Source organism: Lycorma delicatula, chromosome 3 (assembly GCF_047948215.1).
Source record: "Lycorma delicatula isolate Av1 chromosome 3, ASM4794821v1, whole genome shotgun sequence".
Classification (NCBI taxonomy): Eukaryota; Metazoa; Arthropoda; class Insecta; order Hemiptera; family Fulgoridae; genus Lycorma; species Lycorma delicatula.
Window position 1 is genome coordinate 199,258,673 of NC_134457.1, and position 18,734 is coordinate 199,277,406.

An 18,734-nucleotide genomic window follows, 5' to 3' on the forward strand; every position below is an offset into this window, starting at 1 on the left:
GTGTTGCACAAATCGCATGACCTATTATTTTTACGTGCCTCACAAATATGACAAACGCCAGGACTTGTTGGAGCTTCTGCAGTTGAGGAGCTTGAATCTCTGTAGTCTTTTAAGAAAAGGGCTAGTTCTTTTGGGAGTCTCTGGAGTTTGGCTCGCTCTTTTAGATGTTCCTCCATGAGTTCAACAGCCAACGGTAAAGGAAGTCTCTTCTCAACAAACTTTCCTTGGAATTGCTCAATTACCAAATATGCATTCCATTTACCCCACCAGGTCAAGCAGTTGAAAAAACACAGCCATGGGCCATCTTTGGGTATTCCTTGATTTGGAGATGTGAGAACACATCAAATCCACCGTCTACACCACCTTTTGTAGCATTGTAGTTCATTATCTGGATGGGTTTCCCAGTTTCTTTATCGATTTCATTAGTATCATGCATGGTTGAAAGAAGTAATACGACTTTTTTTCTTATCCAAACATGTGGCTTCCTGGCACCAGATTCCTGTTTTCAATAATAAACAGTGGAAGGGGAATTTCCACTTCATTTTTACGCAGAGTTCCAGATTTTTTTGTGAACTTCAGCAAGACTGTAGCTACTAAAATAATTATCAATGATCAAATTTCTATTACTCCTTTTTATTGGTTCAATCAACTTTTAGACCACATTGTACGGTTTATTTGACATTTTAAAAGGCCCTGGTCTCTGCTTCCCACATATATATCAATATTGTAGGTATAAAAGGTTTGTACATCACATAGAGCATACATTTTTATTCCATACTTAGCAGGTTTGAGTGCCCTGTACTGAATGAACGAGCAATGGCTATGGAACACAGCAAGCATCTTGTCAATGGTTACAGCCTTCCCTAGGTTGTAAGATTTTTGATGATCATTTATGAATTTATTTTGGAAAGCTCTTTATGTTATCGCTTCCCTGGTCTTTATGTTATCAAATCGCATGCACCTTAGAAAAAATCTAAAACATTTTTTGCTGAAATTGGCTCATAAGATCATCAGCTTTCTTCCTCAGCTTCCTCTTCATCTAATTCCTTCAGAATACAAGCTATTTCTTCAGGTGTGCTTGTATCTGGCCCTAAAAAAAAATATAAAATAATAGTAATAATTGGAAACCCCTTTCAAATATTTTTGTATAAAAGGACTGGCGTTCAAGAGACATGTTACCTATACGTATCTCCTATAAACGTATGAGTTACATGTAGGCAGACATAGTTACACACATACAGGTGGTACACCTAAATGGAGGAGAAGAGGGACAAAATTGCTGAAAAAGTGTAACAAACCTGGGTATGAAAAGTAGAGTACCTATGTGAAAAAACACAAAATTTACTCCCTTAGTGAGAAAAACATCAGATCATAGATATGATATAGTCAGGTAGTATCTCCAAAATTTTCAATTCAAATCCATGAAAATTTTTTTTAGATATAGAAATATTGATAACAGATAACGTGTGGAAAAATTTACATTTTTTGAGCATCATGCAGATTTTTGACTGATCTCCAGTCATAAGACATATATATATATATATATATATATATCAAAAAGAATACAAACAAGGGAACATAGCTATGTAGAGTATCCGTGCAAAAAATCACAAGTTTTTTTCTTGCTGGGAAGAACATCCAATCATGAACATAACTATTGCCTTTGTTATACATAAGCAGACAAATTAAAATCCATACTAATTTTTTTTAGATAATGAAGTATTGATAATTATTACTGAAAATGTGCAAAAAAGAGGTATATTCTGTGAATTATACAAATTTTTGACTGACCCCCTGCCATAAGATATATTCTAGTCCATAATCAATATTAGTTACCAAATGTAATAATCTACTCACTGAAAGTTAAATCATGTGATAGAATAAATAAACTGATGATATAAAAGCAAATTAATAACAAAAATTAGTGGAATGTTACTTACAGTTTGACTACAAAGCTGAAACGAAGTGGTGATTCTGCAGACAATATGCCACGGCTCAGTACATTCAAAGTTATGGAGTGCACTGACCTCGGCAGACTGGGCAAAACTGGATGCTACTGCCCTCTAGGATAGTCACCTGAGAATACATGCCCCTCTCCCCCTCTAGCAACCTTTTTTTCCACAAGCGCAGCAAATTTCTGTGTATGACCACTAATGAAGGTTAAACTCTGAATGGTAGTATGAAAATGTTAAATATAGCAAAAATTTATTATTTGAATATAATTCATTCTCTGAGTAATAATTATACAATCCCAACAAAGGTATTTTATCATTAATAGTGTATATCAAAGAATTGAATCATTCAAATTTGAAATTATTATTTGAAAATATAAAGTAAAAAGGGAACAAGAAAAAAAATGTATATAACAAAGATGGCTGGACAACTAAAAGTTTTATACAATTATTCTGATGATTCCAATATATCAACATCTCATTTTCTCCCTGGAAACCAAGTTAACTCTGCAGACTATCATGTTATCCAGGAATGTTGTTGTAGTTCTTTCTTAAAATTGGTGATAACCTGTGGCACATACCTCAAAAATTATTTTGTTTAGCATGTGATATTTCATGACCATCTGGATGAAGAAGTTCCATATCGACATTGCAAAAATTTTGAGATGGGATGTCTTTCTTTTTCTTGAAATCAATTTCATAGTATTGTAGTTCAAGGTTAGTCATAGTTTCTATTGAAGTATAACTGTTTGTTTTCTAAATATAAATTTCTCTGATTTTTAACCAATTTATTTTAACTTTCTCCACTCTGCTGCTTTATTGTAATTTTTAATTGTTTTCTGTTGATTTTTCTTTAGCAATTTGTTCATCTGATGTCTCTGATTTTAATTTTTCGGTTTGTTATGAGAAACTCTAGAGCTCTAGAAATTTGCAATTAACATTTCAGTAACCTGAAATGTTCACTTATTTTGTCAAGATTTCAAAATATTTGAAAATTCTTGAAAAGAATACAGATTATTGATTTTGTTACTTAAGAATAAAGTTATTCTCAGTATGACTAAGTCACAGTCACCAGCTGACTAAACTGACCATAACTAGATATGACCAAACTGACAAAATTTAAGTATTAACAGAGTCTTGAGATGGATTGAACGTACAAATTACAACAACTTTGATGCAAATTAGCCCACAGGAACTTGATAAGGGTTCGTGGTGATATGAAAGAGGGTTGTGAAATTAGCCTACAACTTTACATGTAAGCAATAATGAAATCATTTTATTAGAAAAAAAGATCTTTTATTATAAACATTTTACTTGCATTTATAAGCATGTGTGTAAAGAAAATAAATTAATGAGATGGTTGTCTTTGTTTTTCATTTATAAGTTTCTCCATATGTGGATCTATGTTAGAAACACACAAATTCAAGTGATAAACAAACACACATTTTCAAGTGATAAAAGATGATTCCTATATTTAGTTTTTAGTGCAACCATAGACAAAAAATCCTTTTCCCAGAGGTAAGACATGGCAAAAGGGATTAATATTTCCAGTGTTTCAGAGACTAAATTTCCATATTCACTCGATGTGCAAGCCAAAACGTATCTGAAACTTAAGATGTGAATTGTAGTTGTAATGTTTTATCTGCATATATTTTGATGAGCTGGTTGTGAATCTCAACTGGTAACTTAGCAACTTTTTCACTAAATGGATTCAGTACTCATCTATTCAAGAAACATTTTTATCTTTCGGAAAATACTCTACTAACTGAATTTTTAGGTTGCATAAATGCATCTTTATGCTATCCAGCCTGTGTCATGTCTGTAACAAACTTTGTATGTCATTAATGAAATGTCTTTATCACATCCTTGTAAATTCACATTCAAGTTGTTTATGTTGCTGTTGGCTTACTTAACTGATGATGTATTTTTGCATTTAAACTCATTATTCTGTAAAAATATTGAGAATGTTTGTTTATGTTATTTGTTTATACTGGAAAAATATTAATTCATTTTGTAATTCCAATAACAAGGTTAACACTTTCCCCTCATGATAACCATGGGACTGCTGTATGAAAAAAAGTGATTTTTTTTTCTTTTTGCCCATTTCATCGCACAGTTTAGCAAACAGCCTATTCTTTAAGGGTAAATTTTTAATATAATTTTTACAGTTTTACAAAGAATTTGTTTTAGATTTTCTGTCATATTTTTTGTGGTAAGAGCATGACTGTGAAGGAAGCTGTGAATCCATTCTGCTCTTGGCGTAACATGATCTTTTAATTTTTTCAGAAGTCCACTTCTTTTCTGTTGTTGCCTTTGCACCATCATTACATAATGCAATACATTTTCTCCAAACTAGACGTCCTGTTGCATGACTAGGTTTGATTTGCAAAATAACATATTTTCTTTGATTGATCTTTCCCTACTGCATTAATATCTCACAAAATATAAGAACTGGAAAATGTTTGCCACATCGGTTGTTTCATCAAATTTAATACTAAAATATTCACTTCATCTCACTTACTGAATTTTCTGATTGTGAAAAGCGGCCGCAATCTCATCAATTCACCTTGATACTGTTGTTAGAAAGCGGAATTTTTTTCAATTTTTTTGCTTCTTCGATTCTTGTTAAAATATTGAACATATCAACTGCAGCAGGCAATTTGATGTTTTCTGTGATTGTGTGGGGTTTGGTCATCTTGGCTACTCTCAATGCTATGAGATAAGCATCTTTGCTTCACGTGTACTTTCATCATTATGGCTTGATTTACAAATAAAAGTTTGTTGATTTCTCAAAGTAGTAATTTTTTTCAAAAAATTCCAAGGGTTTGCTTTTATGATCCAGCTGTTTAGTTTCCAAGTGTCAAATTAATTTTGATTGCTTCATGCTTTTATCGGAGATGACTTGAAAGTTAACAATGCACTTTGGCTTTCCATCCAATGAGGTAAAACCATAATAAAATAAAAATAAAATTTTAATCGCATTGATTAATGAAAAATTTGTGGAAAATTGAAATCTGTACTTAAAATCTTTATATGTTTTCTCCTCTTACAATAATCCCTCTAACACTAACATTAATTGTTGCCTAAATTCCATTGATATCTTTTAATATTTTTGCTTCCTTGTCATGAAATAAAGAAAGTATTGTAATTGCGAGAAATTCTGGATTTCAGATTTCAACAGAAGTAAAATTTAAATACATATGTATCTCGCATAACTCAAAAAAAATTAGTCATAGTATGTTGAAATCTAAAAAACTTTTATTTTGGACTTTTTCTTAACTGCAGTAATAAGCCTTGTTGAGAGTTTTTCAAGGTATATCATAAGTGGTACTTATTTTCATTGGTTCCAGAGTTACAGCCAAATAAAATTTTAATTAATAAAATATTTGGATCTTACAAGGGTAAGGCACATTGATTCAATCTGACTTCATCTCCTTTTATTATAATTTAAATATATTGATTTATTAATAATTATTAACCTTTGATTGTAAAAAACAATTTACAGTAAATAGTAATTCAATAATAATAATAAAAAAAATATGAAAAAAATCAGAAGTTGTTACTGAAATAAAATGTTATGTACTTTTAATTTTAATACTAAAATGTTTACAATCTGAGATTAATAATTATTAATAAATCAATTTATTTAAATTTAAAAAAATTTGTAAATATAGATGAATATGTCATCAGATTTGAACCAATCCTGCATGGTTATGGATCCAACATGTTCTCACTTACACCACATATCTATTTGAGCGACGTGAAACAAAGTTATTAATTTATATATTAAATTAAATTTATATATTAAACTATTCCATTTAGTGAACTCCTGTATACTGGTTAAATAAAATTTAACCAATATAAGTTTTAATGAAGTGCAGCAAAAAATGTGTATATGTAATTTAATAGGCGTAGAAGGAAGTCTTGTGGTGTCCACATCAGATTTTTCCTTTATAATTTTTGAAAAAAATTATAAAGAATAATAAAATTATACAAATTATATTTGTATAAATAAAGTGTATAAAAGTATTTCATTTAATTAGTTTTTCTTCATTAAAATATTAAATTATTTTCAGTTTTTGTACATTTATAAGTTCATGAATTTTAAAGATTTTTATAAGACAGATTGTATAGAAATATTTCAGTAGATTAAATACAAATATTCTCTGTTAACAAGAAAAAATTAAATGTTTTATTTGTATTGTATTTTTGAAGCAAAATTTTCTATAAATTGATTTATAACTTTATAAAATAACGTAGTAATAACAACTATTGTTTCATAATAATAAATGTTGGTTTAAAAAATAAAAGTTAAAATAAAGTTTATTTGTATAAGGCTTATTTATAAATGTTTAAAACAATTTTTTTCAGTTGAATTTAGCCCTTTGTAACATAAATAATAATTCTTTGACGGGAATTGTTTAGCATTTACAGCTAATAGAGATTTACAGTAAATCTTTGTAAGTTTGGACAGGGTCTTATAACAAACAACAGGTTGAGATAGACTTAACTTTATTGTTTATTTTAATGAGTTACATAAAATTTTAAGTCAATATAAAGGCATGGTGTAATTTCTACATCAAAATTTACTAATTATTTTTTAGCTCTGGTCGTATATTGTACTATAAATTTTTGCTTTCTTTGTCTAGTGAAGTTTTATGCGCATACTGGTTTTTTAACAGTAATGCAGTAAATTGTATTAGGGATTGTATATTTACTTTGAAATAAAGAAAAAATTCATGTTTGTAAAATATTTGAAAGATGGTATGATGTGTATAAATATTTATTCCTGTAAAAGTTTATTTATACAGATAAATATATCGATTGTTAATGATGAAAATATATTAAAATTTATTTGTTGAATTTGTTGGTAGTTTTCTTTTTTTAATTTAGTTTAACCAAGCAACAGTGTGGATATATGATGGCTTTTCAGTATATAATAGGTATGTGTATAGAAATAACATAATTGTCAATTTCATTATTTGACCATGTCATTAGCTGATTAGTCAATCCCTATCATCTTGTGAAGGCTCTGCTGAACAGCTTAGAATTGATTTTGATGTTTCCACATGACTCTCAACTCTAGGAATTGGATGAGAGTTGATGAAGTTTGCTCTCATCCAATCAGTTGGCGCTTTAGTAATTCTAGAAAAAAACAGTTGTAGCTGGGTATATCAGCTGTTTAATTCAAAATTTTCATTATATAAGTAGCATTGTGCTCTTCTTGCTATCCTGTATGTAAAGATATCCTGAACTACGAAAGAATTTTTGGCAAGATGAATGTACCTAGACAGAACCTTGAGGTACACCTTTGTGATTAGATCATATCTCCCTTTGTTTTACATATGATCTCTTTATGTTGTCGTGTTCACTGGCTTTTCTAAATATATAATGGATCTATGCTAAGATTGTGAAAACTATGAGTTACTGGATCCTTAGTAGGTATGCAAATTTTCTGAGGTGATAAGCAGTGCCTATTATCTATCTGGTGGTTGTACAAAATGTGTAACCTGGGATCAAGGCACCTGGATATGATATCACAGTGGAGCTCCTCGTCCAAGCACTTCCAGTGGTCCTCAGTCCTCTAACTAGAATATATAATAGGTTGCACTTTCCGACTTGTTGGAAGCATGGAGACTTGGTGTTGTTCAAAGGTGGCGACAAATATCCTACTGTTAGTTCTTCTTACCATCCACTAACGCCCTTGAGAAGGTCCTATATTTGCTTATTAATGTTAGATTGGCCACTGATCATTTGCTAATGGACAACCAGTATGGTTTCCGACCAGGCAAGAGCACTGAGGATGCCATACTAAAGGTGATGGATATAGCTTCCTCTAGTCTATGTAAATTTGTATTAGGGATTTTTCTGGACACATCCAGGGCATCTAACAACGTATAGTGGTCCTCTGCCCTGTTTCAGATGCAGAAGCGTAAGTGTACACGAAATGAACTAGAAGTGCACTCAAGTTATTTCAGCCATCGGACCGTTTCCCTGCGTGATGGCGGCTCGGAGGTTCGTAAGACCTTAACTAAAGTTTGCCATCTGAGTCCACTTCTTTGGATCATAGAATTCGATTCGATGTTGCGTTTAAGGTTGCCACGTGGTTGTCGTGTCATCGCTTATGCTGACGACGCGCTACTAGTGATTGAAGGGGATTCGCATAACGTGGTAGAATTCCGAGCTGCTCGTGCTTGTGAGACACTCCGACTGTAGAATCTCCAACATAAGATGATTTTCAGAGAAAACCACAATGATATTGCTTAAGGGCCGATTGGCTGCTTCCCGACGAATCCGGGTTGGGATGGCTGGTCTCCCCATTCGGTATGTTACGACTCAAAAATATCTGGTTGTTATTCTTGATGAAAATTTTCGGTTAAAGAAACATCTACAGTATGTGGAAAAAATGGCCGCTGATGCTTTTTATGGAATCCATAGTCATTCATTCCGATTGGGGGTTGAATTACCGTACCATGCTTATCCTTTACAAAGGTGTCAGCAAAGCTATTTTGCTGTATGCTGCGCCTGTCTGAGCTCACCCCATGGCTTTTAGGTATTGCACGGAAATTTTGCTACGGACCCAGCGACTTCTCTTGCTGGCTGTTACAGGCGGTTGTAGAACAGTCTCGTGGGAGGCAGTCTGTCTTATGGCCGGAGTCAAACATATCTTGGCTAATGAGCGTAAGGAACGCTACATTTCGATTTATTGACGTCAAAACGAAAGCAGGAGATTGAAGACCGGGGCCTTGCGTCGTGGCAGGTCAGGTGGGACGAATCCCTCACAGGTCGCTACACGCATTGTATATTTCCTATAGTGTTTAATTTAGGTACGATTGGATGGGTCTACCCCAATCGGTATATCACACAGTTTCTCTCAGAGCATGGTGCCTTTCGGGCGAGATTTTGTTTCGTGGATTCGAGTCAATGCCCGGACTGATGATACAGTGGACCACGTCCTCTACATCTGTCCCCGTTACGAGGTAGAACGTTCACGAGCCGTTAGGGAACTTGAGAGAGTACATTCCTTTCTGCATCTCCGTACCAACTGGATGAACCGCGAGGAATGGTCTGTAGTGGGTGGTTTTCTTCGCGACTTGCGGTGTGTAGGTCTGCAAAGGGAGTTTGATCGAGGTACTCGATCGTGGTAGGATCCCGGGTGGCTAGAGTTGCGGCTTAGGCATTGGATTGGTTGGAAGTAGGCGCATTGGCATCATGCGGCGGTTATATTGGTATTGTTTGTGATTCGATTTGGGGCTGCGCTGCCGGGGTATGGTAGCCGCGCGACTGTGGGGGCGTGGCTTCCCTCCGCCTGTGGTGGTCCTGATCGTGACTTGGTAATGCCAGGCGAGACACCATGATGGGTCCGGGTGGTGATGCGGGGTTTGTCCCCGGCTCTTGTGCGGACCGGAATGAGGTTGCGTTCCCCTTGTTAGATGACCTAAACTGGTCGACTTTTTTGGGTGTAGGTCTAAATTTCTATGTTGCGTAAAACACAATTTTCATTGCTATGAGTAAAGCATATACCATATCACTGATTTAAGTTTAAAAGAGTTCGTTTTCTAAGGTATTCACAGTCACGAACGGTGTTGTCAAATCTGTACTAGGCGCGGGGTTCGCGGTTTCGGTTAGTTAGTTTAGGGAATTATGTTAGGTTTGATGTGAAGATGTTCGTTTGAGGCCTATGTGAAGGCAAAATTTGATGTGTATTTTCTGATGCAAATGTCTGTTGAGGCATTTACATTGGGGGCATCCTGACCGAGGCCTGGCTGATGACTGTGAGATGTAAAGCCCCTCAGGGCTTGGAACAGAGGGGGTGGTGTGGCAACTGGTAACGTCACAAGGTGGGTGTCTTCCCCCTTTGGGGTCGGGAGTCCATTCTTTATTTTCACGAAGCTGGTGTAGCCGAATGGTGTGTCAGTAACTGCTTCTCTTTAGCTTTCCAGGCAATCCTTCACACTGCCAACAATCTTCTATGAACTGTCATATCAGAAACATTAGTCCTGCTGGCTCTCAAATCCCTGTTCAACTGCTGGTCCCTGTTGGTCAACTGCTGACAATCACAGATTAATTTTGCTTTTTCTTACTAGTAATTGATCCTGTGTAGATGTGGATTTCTTTTTCTATCCACATTTTCCTTTTCTCTTTGGAGAGACGAAACCTGTTTCCTTAAACCTTTCAACGATTTCATTTGCAGTACCTAATCCCACACTACTCACTGGCAATCTGTCTTTGAGTCATTTGTGCATGTTGGGACAGGGCAACAATTTTTTACCACTTTCATGGGGTTATACCCATTGTATTAACTAGAAACGAAAAACAAACTTATAACAGAAACTCACAAGGTCACCAAAAACTAATTGACAATGAATTATAAAAGCACAAAAACCACTTATTCTATTTGTAAGTAATAACATTACCTGAAACAGCAAGCAGTCTGCCACAGAATGAAAATTCACTCTACAGTACAAAAATTCCTTTGTTCAGATTAATTTGTTCGCTACTGTATGTTTGCAAAAGAGAAAAATTTTATCAAGTTGAAATCATTAAAAAAGAATTTTAAATAATTAAATTTAAATATTACTTTTGATAATCTTATAAAATCGATAAATGTAGAATAATATTGTGTGCCTCAGATGTCCTCAGCCCTTTTCCTTTGTATTTGTAGATAATCCAACTATCATACCATATATCGATAAACTCTATAGAATTCAGATAGTAATTACTTAAGGTTAGAAAATTACATGTTTAGCAGTTAAAAAGACCATTTACTCTAAGTGTTTTATGTCTCTTAAAATGAGATTAAAATCACAGTAATGTGCTTTTCAGGTAAATGTAGCACTGATAATCACATTGATTAATAATATAATAATATTTTTATTGCCATTGCCCTTTTGTGAAATGTTTGTGTTTTGTAAGATGATAAACTTTTTAAAGACTGACTATGATTTCTTTCGGTATACTTCACATCATATTGCTTTGCTTTGAAGCATCTTAATTGATTATTGGATATTTTTTACACCAATGTTTACAGCTGTCTGAGGTATGTATCTTGAACTAATTACTACATTGTTGGGTTTCAGAATATAAAAATAAAAAATGGGTTACAGAAATTGCTAGCAGTTTGTAATAAATTTGGAAATCCTCAAATTTCCATGAACCTTCCTCTTTTTATTAAAAAAAATTATTCATATCAACGACTTCAAGCTGATAACCAATTAATTACTGTTTTTGATTTTGAGAAATGGATTTTTAGCATTGCAGAATTCTGTATTAACCAGTTTTCAAATGATTTAAACCTTTATATGTTACCTCAGAGATGAGTCTAATTAGTCATTGAATCCTAAAAAGGAACAACTTTTATTTATATTAAATTAGATTTTAGAACTATTTGAATTTCAAAATAAATGAAGTGTAATAAAGTGTGTCAGGAGAGAGTAAAATGAGAATTAATAGTTATGACAGGGAATTATTACAAGTTGTAGAATTTGCTGTTTAGATAATACAGCCACAAGGTCAAGGTAAGTAGAATTCAAAAGCAGAGTGGTTGAAGCAAGTAAATTTTCATGGAAGAAAGTCTTCCTGTTCAAATTTGGATCTGAGAATTGGAAGATTTTTAAAACAATATTTACACAGCTTTATGGTAGCAAACATGGACAGCACAAAAAGGAAAAGAATAGAAATTTATTGTCAGAGATGATGATGTTGAAAAGTTAGTGGACTGTTGAAGATGAGTAGGACAGAAGAAAAATTTGTGAAATAATGATGATGAAATAAATTTGTAGATAATAGTTTTTTTAAGAAGTCCAGGTTTTTGTTAATTTGGTAATATAAGGAAATATAAAGGATAAAATCTGTAGAGGAAAACAAATACTGTATGAACCAGAGAGTATAGATGTAGCACACAGTAATTCTTTGTTAAAAGGTTAGCACAGAACAGAAAGGAATTGAGGAAGTATAAAACCAACCAACACCAAAAAAAGATTTAATTATATTAAAAAAAAAAACCATGTGTTATTTAGGGCTTTAATGATAGTGTCTGTGCCTTCATCCATTTAGTTCTGGGTGTGAAATCCTGGTCAAGGTGGCATTTTTCATATGTTAAAAAATGTTTTAACATTTACCATTCATCAAAAGAGAAAATAAATTACTTGTAAATGGATATTAGCCTACAGTTACTTTATAAATAAATAATTTGGTTTATGAGAAATGACATTATGCTTCGGTTTTTATTTATAATAAACTGCTTAACATCTAAAAGACCTTACACTAATATATTTAAAAGTGAATTAATTTGATTTAACAGGTGTAAACATCTTTTATGGAAAAATATTATTCTGTAAAGCTTTAAGCAGGTTTACTAATTAGGCAAGCCGAATTTTCTGTATTATTGTTTAACATACTGTACTAGATTCTCAACTTTACTGATTTTACTTATTGTTTCCATGTAGATTGTCTATTATTTCATATAACTATTTTATTTTATTTTTTTTTGTATTAATAGGCTATGATGACTTATTGGTAACCTTATACTTTTAATTCTATTTTAATGAAGTATTTTACACTTTTCTGTAAATTCTTCTAGTAAAGTTGCTGGAGCAATTCCAATTGATTTAAAGCATAAACTTCATCCTCACAAGAAGTATCTGGTAAGTAATTATATTTTGACCTTAAAAAAGATATTTAATTAATAAATTAATACTTATAAGTTTCAAAGATATAATTTAAATATCATTCCCAAATAAATAAAATGAAAAAATAATGTAAAAGGACAAAGATAAAAGTCATGTTAATTTAAGCAATTAACGTAGTAGATATGGTATGAGGTAAACAGTTTTAATATTCAAGGATATTTTTAAAACTATCAATTCTTTAATTGATATGGAAAAAATTAAAAAAAGAATTTTGTAGCCATGAAGCGCCTAGAGCAAATTACTGATCTTGAGAATTACACAATCAGACACATGATTTTTTTTCTTTCTTCATATTAGATATCAGTGGCGGCTTGTAGCTAAAATTAGTTGGGGTGCTGCTCCAGAAAATTTTTAGCCTTTGTTTTAAAATTCTGTAAAAGGAAACAAACATGTATAAAAAGAAAATTTATTCAGAAACTTGATACAATCCTAAAAGAATAAAATCAAACACTTTTTTACTTACTTCAACCTAAATTGTTACAGTTCAAGCTTGATCTATTCATTTAAAAATGAAATCCATTCTTCTTGTTTTAATTTGCACAAAAAGATCAATAATTCTTTCCTTGATCACATGTGGAGTAAAAAAAACTACCTTCCACCAGCACTGCGGGAGCAACAGTGCTCTCTCTTCCTTGCAGCTTCCTGTGTGTGCATGCGCACAACAGCCAAACATCATGCTGTGGAACTGTAAAGCATACAGTTACATACAAAGATTTTTGTATTTTTTTTCATAAAGTGGGGGATGGCTTACTGAATTAAGCTTAAGGATTATATATTGTACAAATTTAAAAAAGAATTAAAGAAAAAAGGACTCATTATATTAAATGTTATCAATAATATCAAGTGGAAATAGTGGATGCTGCAGTTCCACAGTGCCTATGTATGAGCTGCCACTGTTTTATATTTGATATACTCCTTTCATAAATGAGTCTGTTGACATGGCCTCCAAGTGGTGATAATGCTGGAATGAACACCCACCCAACAATGCTCACCTGGTTCAAGATTCAGCAAAGAAGTTTGAGGAATTTCAATTACCACATCAAACCTGAACTGCATTAGGATGGGTCAAGTGAGGTGTGGTTACACCTTGAAGAGGTGGTGGTGTTTCCATCCATCTGCTGACTATGACTGTGACTGTGGAGCAGAAGAGCAGACAATAGAACATGTTATTACGAAGTGCCCACTTTGAGCATTTGACAGTGATCTTGGAACTCTACATCAAGAGTCCCTGAGTGCTCTGGACTGGTTGTCAAATTTGGACATTTCCATCTGATTGTGCATACTTTGTATACTTGTAAAACCATACAATACATACATATATATACACACACACACACAGAGTGTTTCTAAAATGGTGAGCTGGTTATACTTTTTTGGATTCTACTTGTAAAACTAAACAAAAAGTATTCTTAGGAAAAATGGCAATTTCTCCTTTGTTCTCCCACTGTCCACCATTTTGTTATTTTTATATAACAATTTATATTTCAAGATAGAGGAATCACATTAATATTTTGTAAACATCTTCGTAATAAAGTTTTAAAATTAGCAAAAAATTAGGACTTAAATATCTTCACAAATTACAAAATGGCAGATATTTTTATTTTTCAACCCGTTATATCTTCATAAATATAAGTTTTGTAAAAATGTTTGTTCTTGCTAAAATATTAAGCCTTTTATTTTGAACAAAATGACATTTTATATTTTAAAGTCGGTTGTCAAATAGCTGAGTTATGGCAGAAAATTGATGTTGTAATTTTGTGTCTGTTATCACATCCTCCACTTTACATTCAGTTCAATTAAATATTAATTGTTTTTATTTATTGTTAATTCTAATATTGTAAATTAGCATCAGATTAACAAATAATTTTCTCACAATACAATTTAACATAATATTTATAATAAAACAATTGATATTAATTTTTCACTTAAGAATAATTTTACACAGTGACTATTACTGCTGATCATGTTAACAATGTAAAAATGAAGCTTTTTTTCAACAGGATTGGTGTTAAAAACTATCACAACCAGCGTATCTGGAGCGACAAGAATCCTCATGGTACCTTCCAAATTAGCCATAAACAAAGATTGAACCTGAACATACAGACAAGTATTTTTAATGACTATCTTCTGGGTTTTGTCATTCTACCGAATTATTTAAATGGAGAAAATTAGCTTGCTTATTTGCTGAAAATATTCTACATTTTTTGGAACCTCTACAATTAAGAGGAAATATGTGGTTTCACCATGATGGAGTTCCAGCACATTTCAGTCAGTTGGTATCATGTCCTGTATGAAACGTTCCATGAAAAATTGATAGGTTGTGGAGGGCCAATGCCCTGGCCTGCCTGATCACCTGATGTAAACCCTCTTGACTTCTATCTGTGAGGCCATTTGAAACAAATTATTTATTCAACTCTAATACTCAACATTGACAATCTTCAACAAAGAATCCAAGATAGATCTCAAGAAATTAGGAATATTGCCGGAATTTTTTAACAGTTAAGACAATCTCTCAGAAAATGAATTGGAGACTTGTGCAATTTCTAATGGTGGGCACTTTGAACATCTCTTATAACTTTTAACAATTGTTAACTGTTTATTTTTAAAAAACCTAATGTTCTACAACAATTAACATAAGATTATCACAGGTAGTTGTTTTACTTTTTTAGTTATTAGGTCTATTGTGAGAAAATTATTAATTAATTTGATATTAATTTACAATATTAGAATTAACAATTTATAAAAACAACATTTAATCAAATTGAACGTAAAGTGGAGAACATGAAAACAGACACAAAATTTTCTGCCATAACTCGGTTATTTGTTAACTGATTTAAAAAAATTAAATTTCACCATTCAAAATAAAATGCTTAATATTTTAACACAGGCTGTACTGTATTCAGGTTTTTTGTTTTCAGTAATACCTTATTTTCTTTTTTAAACATTTGAGTTTTAAATTGAAACTATAATTCTAACACATTTTTAATCTCATGAATTTTTTAGGTACAAAGTATAACTAAGTTATAACTGTTACTGTAGTTACAAAAAGAGAGAAGTCATGGTTTTATTAAGAACGTTAATAAATTATTTTAAGAAATGAAGGATCTTTTTCATTATATGAAATTCACTTTCATAAGAAATACAAATAACCTTCAATATAAATGTACTACATGTTAATAAGAATGCATAATAGACCACTTACATAAATTTACATTAAAGCTTCATAAAAAACAATTTGTTTTTTTAAAGTCTTAAAAAAAGTCTTTTCTTGAGTTACATCGATAAAATATATTTTACAGTGTGAAAATTTAATTTTTAAATGTATTGTCATGAATAACTGTTAAGTTGTTAAAAAATATATTCCTTCTTGTAAATAATAAGAGCGGGAATATTTTAAATCCGCTAATAACGCCATTATTCGAAATGCAACTCACTGCATGGTAACAACTTGTCTTAAAATAAACGTGTATATAAAATAAATTTTTACTAATTCTTAGGCAGAATAAAAATTATTTAAGATCCTTATTAGCGAAACTAAATTTCTAGTCTTTATTAATCAGAAATTGAGGAACACGAAATTTATACATAAAATTTTTCCTTGCTGCCTCCAGTCACTCCGTGTTTATCGATAACAACGTATCGATAGTAATATTATCATTACAACGTCTCATTAGTCAATGTTTTAGGTTATGTGTTCCTAACCTTATGTATATAATTTCATTATTAAAGTTACTAAGGAATTAAGAGTGAATTTATAAAGTGAAATTCCATTAAGATATACAAATATTATTATGGTAATGCAGTGATTTCAGCAATTAAAAGTGAAATTTCAGGAATCAAACAAAAGTGGTTTGTTTGGTTGCTAGTGACATTTATCCCCTCTAGTTTAATCTACTACAATACGATAATTATATTTAATTGCGAATTTAGTACGATTACGATAAAATTAATCGTTGAATTGAAATGGTGTGCTCTTTAGTATTGTGTAAATGGGTAATAATAATAAAGATTCATACCAGCTTTTATCAATGTATACCAGTGACTCAGCTTCTGAAACCCCAGAACTTGTGATATCGCCGAAGAAAAAAAGACTTAAAAGGTTATTATTTGGTTTCTTATAATAATGTTTTCTTCATGTGTAATTATAATGTTTTAATTTACTATTTTAAAATCCTGTTGTCATTGGTAGACCTTTAATCAATCAATCTATATATATATATATATATATATATATATATATATTTATTTATTTGTTGCAAAAAGATGTATTAATAAATCTACTTCTCCCTAACAGCTAACTTCCTTAATGAAGTTATCACTTCGTTTAACATCATTGCTAAAATTGCTATATAGCTGCAATTTTCTAGTGTTATATTACATTAGAATACTGAAAAGTATAAAGTATGATGTTTTAAAGCTAATAAGTGCTAGTCTTATTATTATAGAGTTGTGATTTACAGATTAAACTTGTCTTTGTTACTTAGCCCTGTATTTTAGTTGGTCGAGGGATGTACGTGGTTATAAAGGGTCCTATAATATAATTAGGTTTTTCTTTTTGTTTTAAAATAGTAATGCTCTGGCAGGGTCTTCTGTTTGATTCTCACTTAGAAATGCGAGCACTCGACATCTCCTTTATGGTCTTTGCTATTCTCTGTTTATATGACTAAGTTGATCATAATCATAACAAATATCATTCAGTACACCGTTTCATTCTCCATTTACAACTTGTCTTATTTGGACAATGAGTAAAGTTTAGATTATTCTTTCTTGTAGGTATTTTGAGTTTGTATTATAATTTTTTAGTTACTTTTAATTCCCTGTTTTTATTTGTATATTATTTATGTTTTATTTTAATGACATCACTGATATATATTAATTTTATTATTAATCATGGCCTGTTGATATAAATATAAAGTAATTATATAATAATTTACACTTATCAACTATTTTTATTAGGGATACATAACAATTGAGGGCTTCATACTGACATGACGGGTAACGTCTACATTATTTTTACATTAGACGATCAATTGTTGTATTTATCATGTTTATTTTTAAAAAATATATTTATTCATGAAGGAAATAATTATAATCCATAACACATAAATGCTCCTGATGATGGATTAATATCCGAAAGTGCTCGGACATAATAATAAAAATAGTTGGTAAGTGGAAATTATTATACAATTAATTGATCTATATTGTATAAATAAACTACATTAGTATTACAGCATATTGATTTTAAAACATTTTATATAAATTAATTTAACATAAATTATACAATTATATTTAATATAATTCATTCATTATTTAAGATTATTAAGTATTAATTTCCTTCCTTTAAACTAGAGTTATTTTTCTTCTACTGTTAATTATTATTATTATTTTTTTTTGGAACTAATTAGCAACATCTTTTTCAGTTTGAAAATGAATTGAATATATAATCATTTTTCAGTTTTATATTGTTCAGTGGATTTATTATTATTTCTTATTCACCTTTTGCCTGTAAGAAGTATATTTAAATACTTGATCGATATTTGGGTAAATTTTTTTCCTTTTTTGTGCGTCCATGCATTTTATTTGCACACCCTTTTAACATATCCAGGAACCTGTTTTCCATTGGAGTTTTTCAGAAAAAACAAAGTGACCAATAACTCTGTCTCATTATGTTTCATGATGAAATATGAAGATTCAGAACCCTATATTCTAACTTCATGTTAATGTACTCTTGTCCCAAAACATGAAATGTAATTTTATCACTGAAAATATACTTGTTTAAACACTCTCATCTAGATCAATCTATCCAGAATGTATTTAGCATATTAAAATTGTTTAATTTTGCCTTGTGGATGAATTGTGAATAACACCTGCATTTTATTACAGTAAAACATAGTTCTTTTTTAAAATATTGTGAACAGTTGTTTTTGGAAAGCATAACTGTACAGAATACTTTTGCTGATTTTTTTTGACTTGTCCACACAACTTCAACAGTCGCATCTGAGACTGAACATTTGATGCTATTCATGCCTAATAAGTACAACTGACTTAAAATTGGCAAGTCACAAAACACATTAAATCATTTTCTGCACAA

At 31.4% G+C, this 18,734-nt stretch overlaps 1 protein-coding gene across 1 annotated transcript in view; it reads left to right on the forward strand.

Moving 5' to 3' along the window:
• Positions 1-16,312: 16,312 nt before the first annotated feature.
• Positions 16,313-18,734, forward strand: part of LOC142322358 (EF-hand calcium-binding domain-containing protein 14-like) — a 93,029-nt gene continuing 90,607 nt past the window's right edge. Inside the window, exon 1 of the mRNA XM_075361352.1 lies at positions 16,313-16,742. Within this exon, the coding sequence (XP_075217467.1) occupies positions 16,633-16,742 (110 nt within the window). The 5' untranslated portion in view covers positions 16,313-16,632. The remainder of the gene's footprint in view (positions 16,743-18,734) is intronic.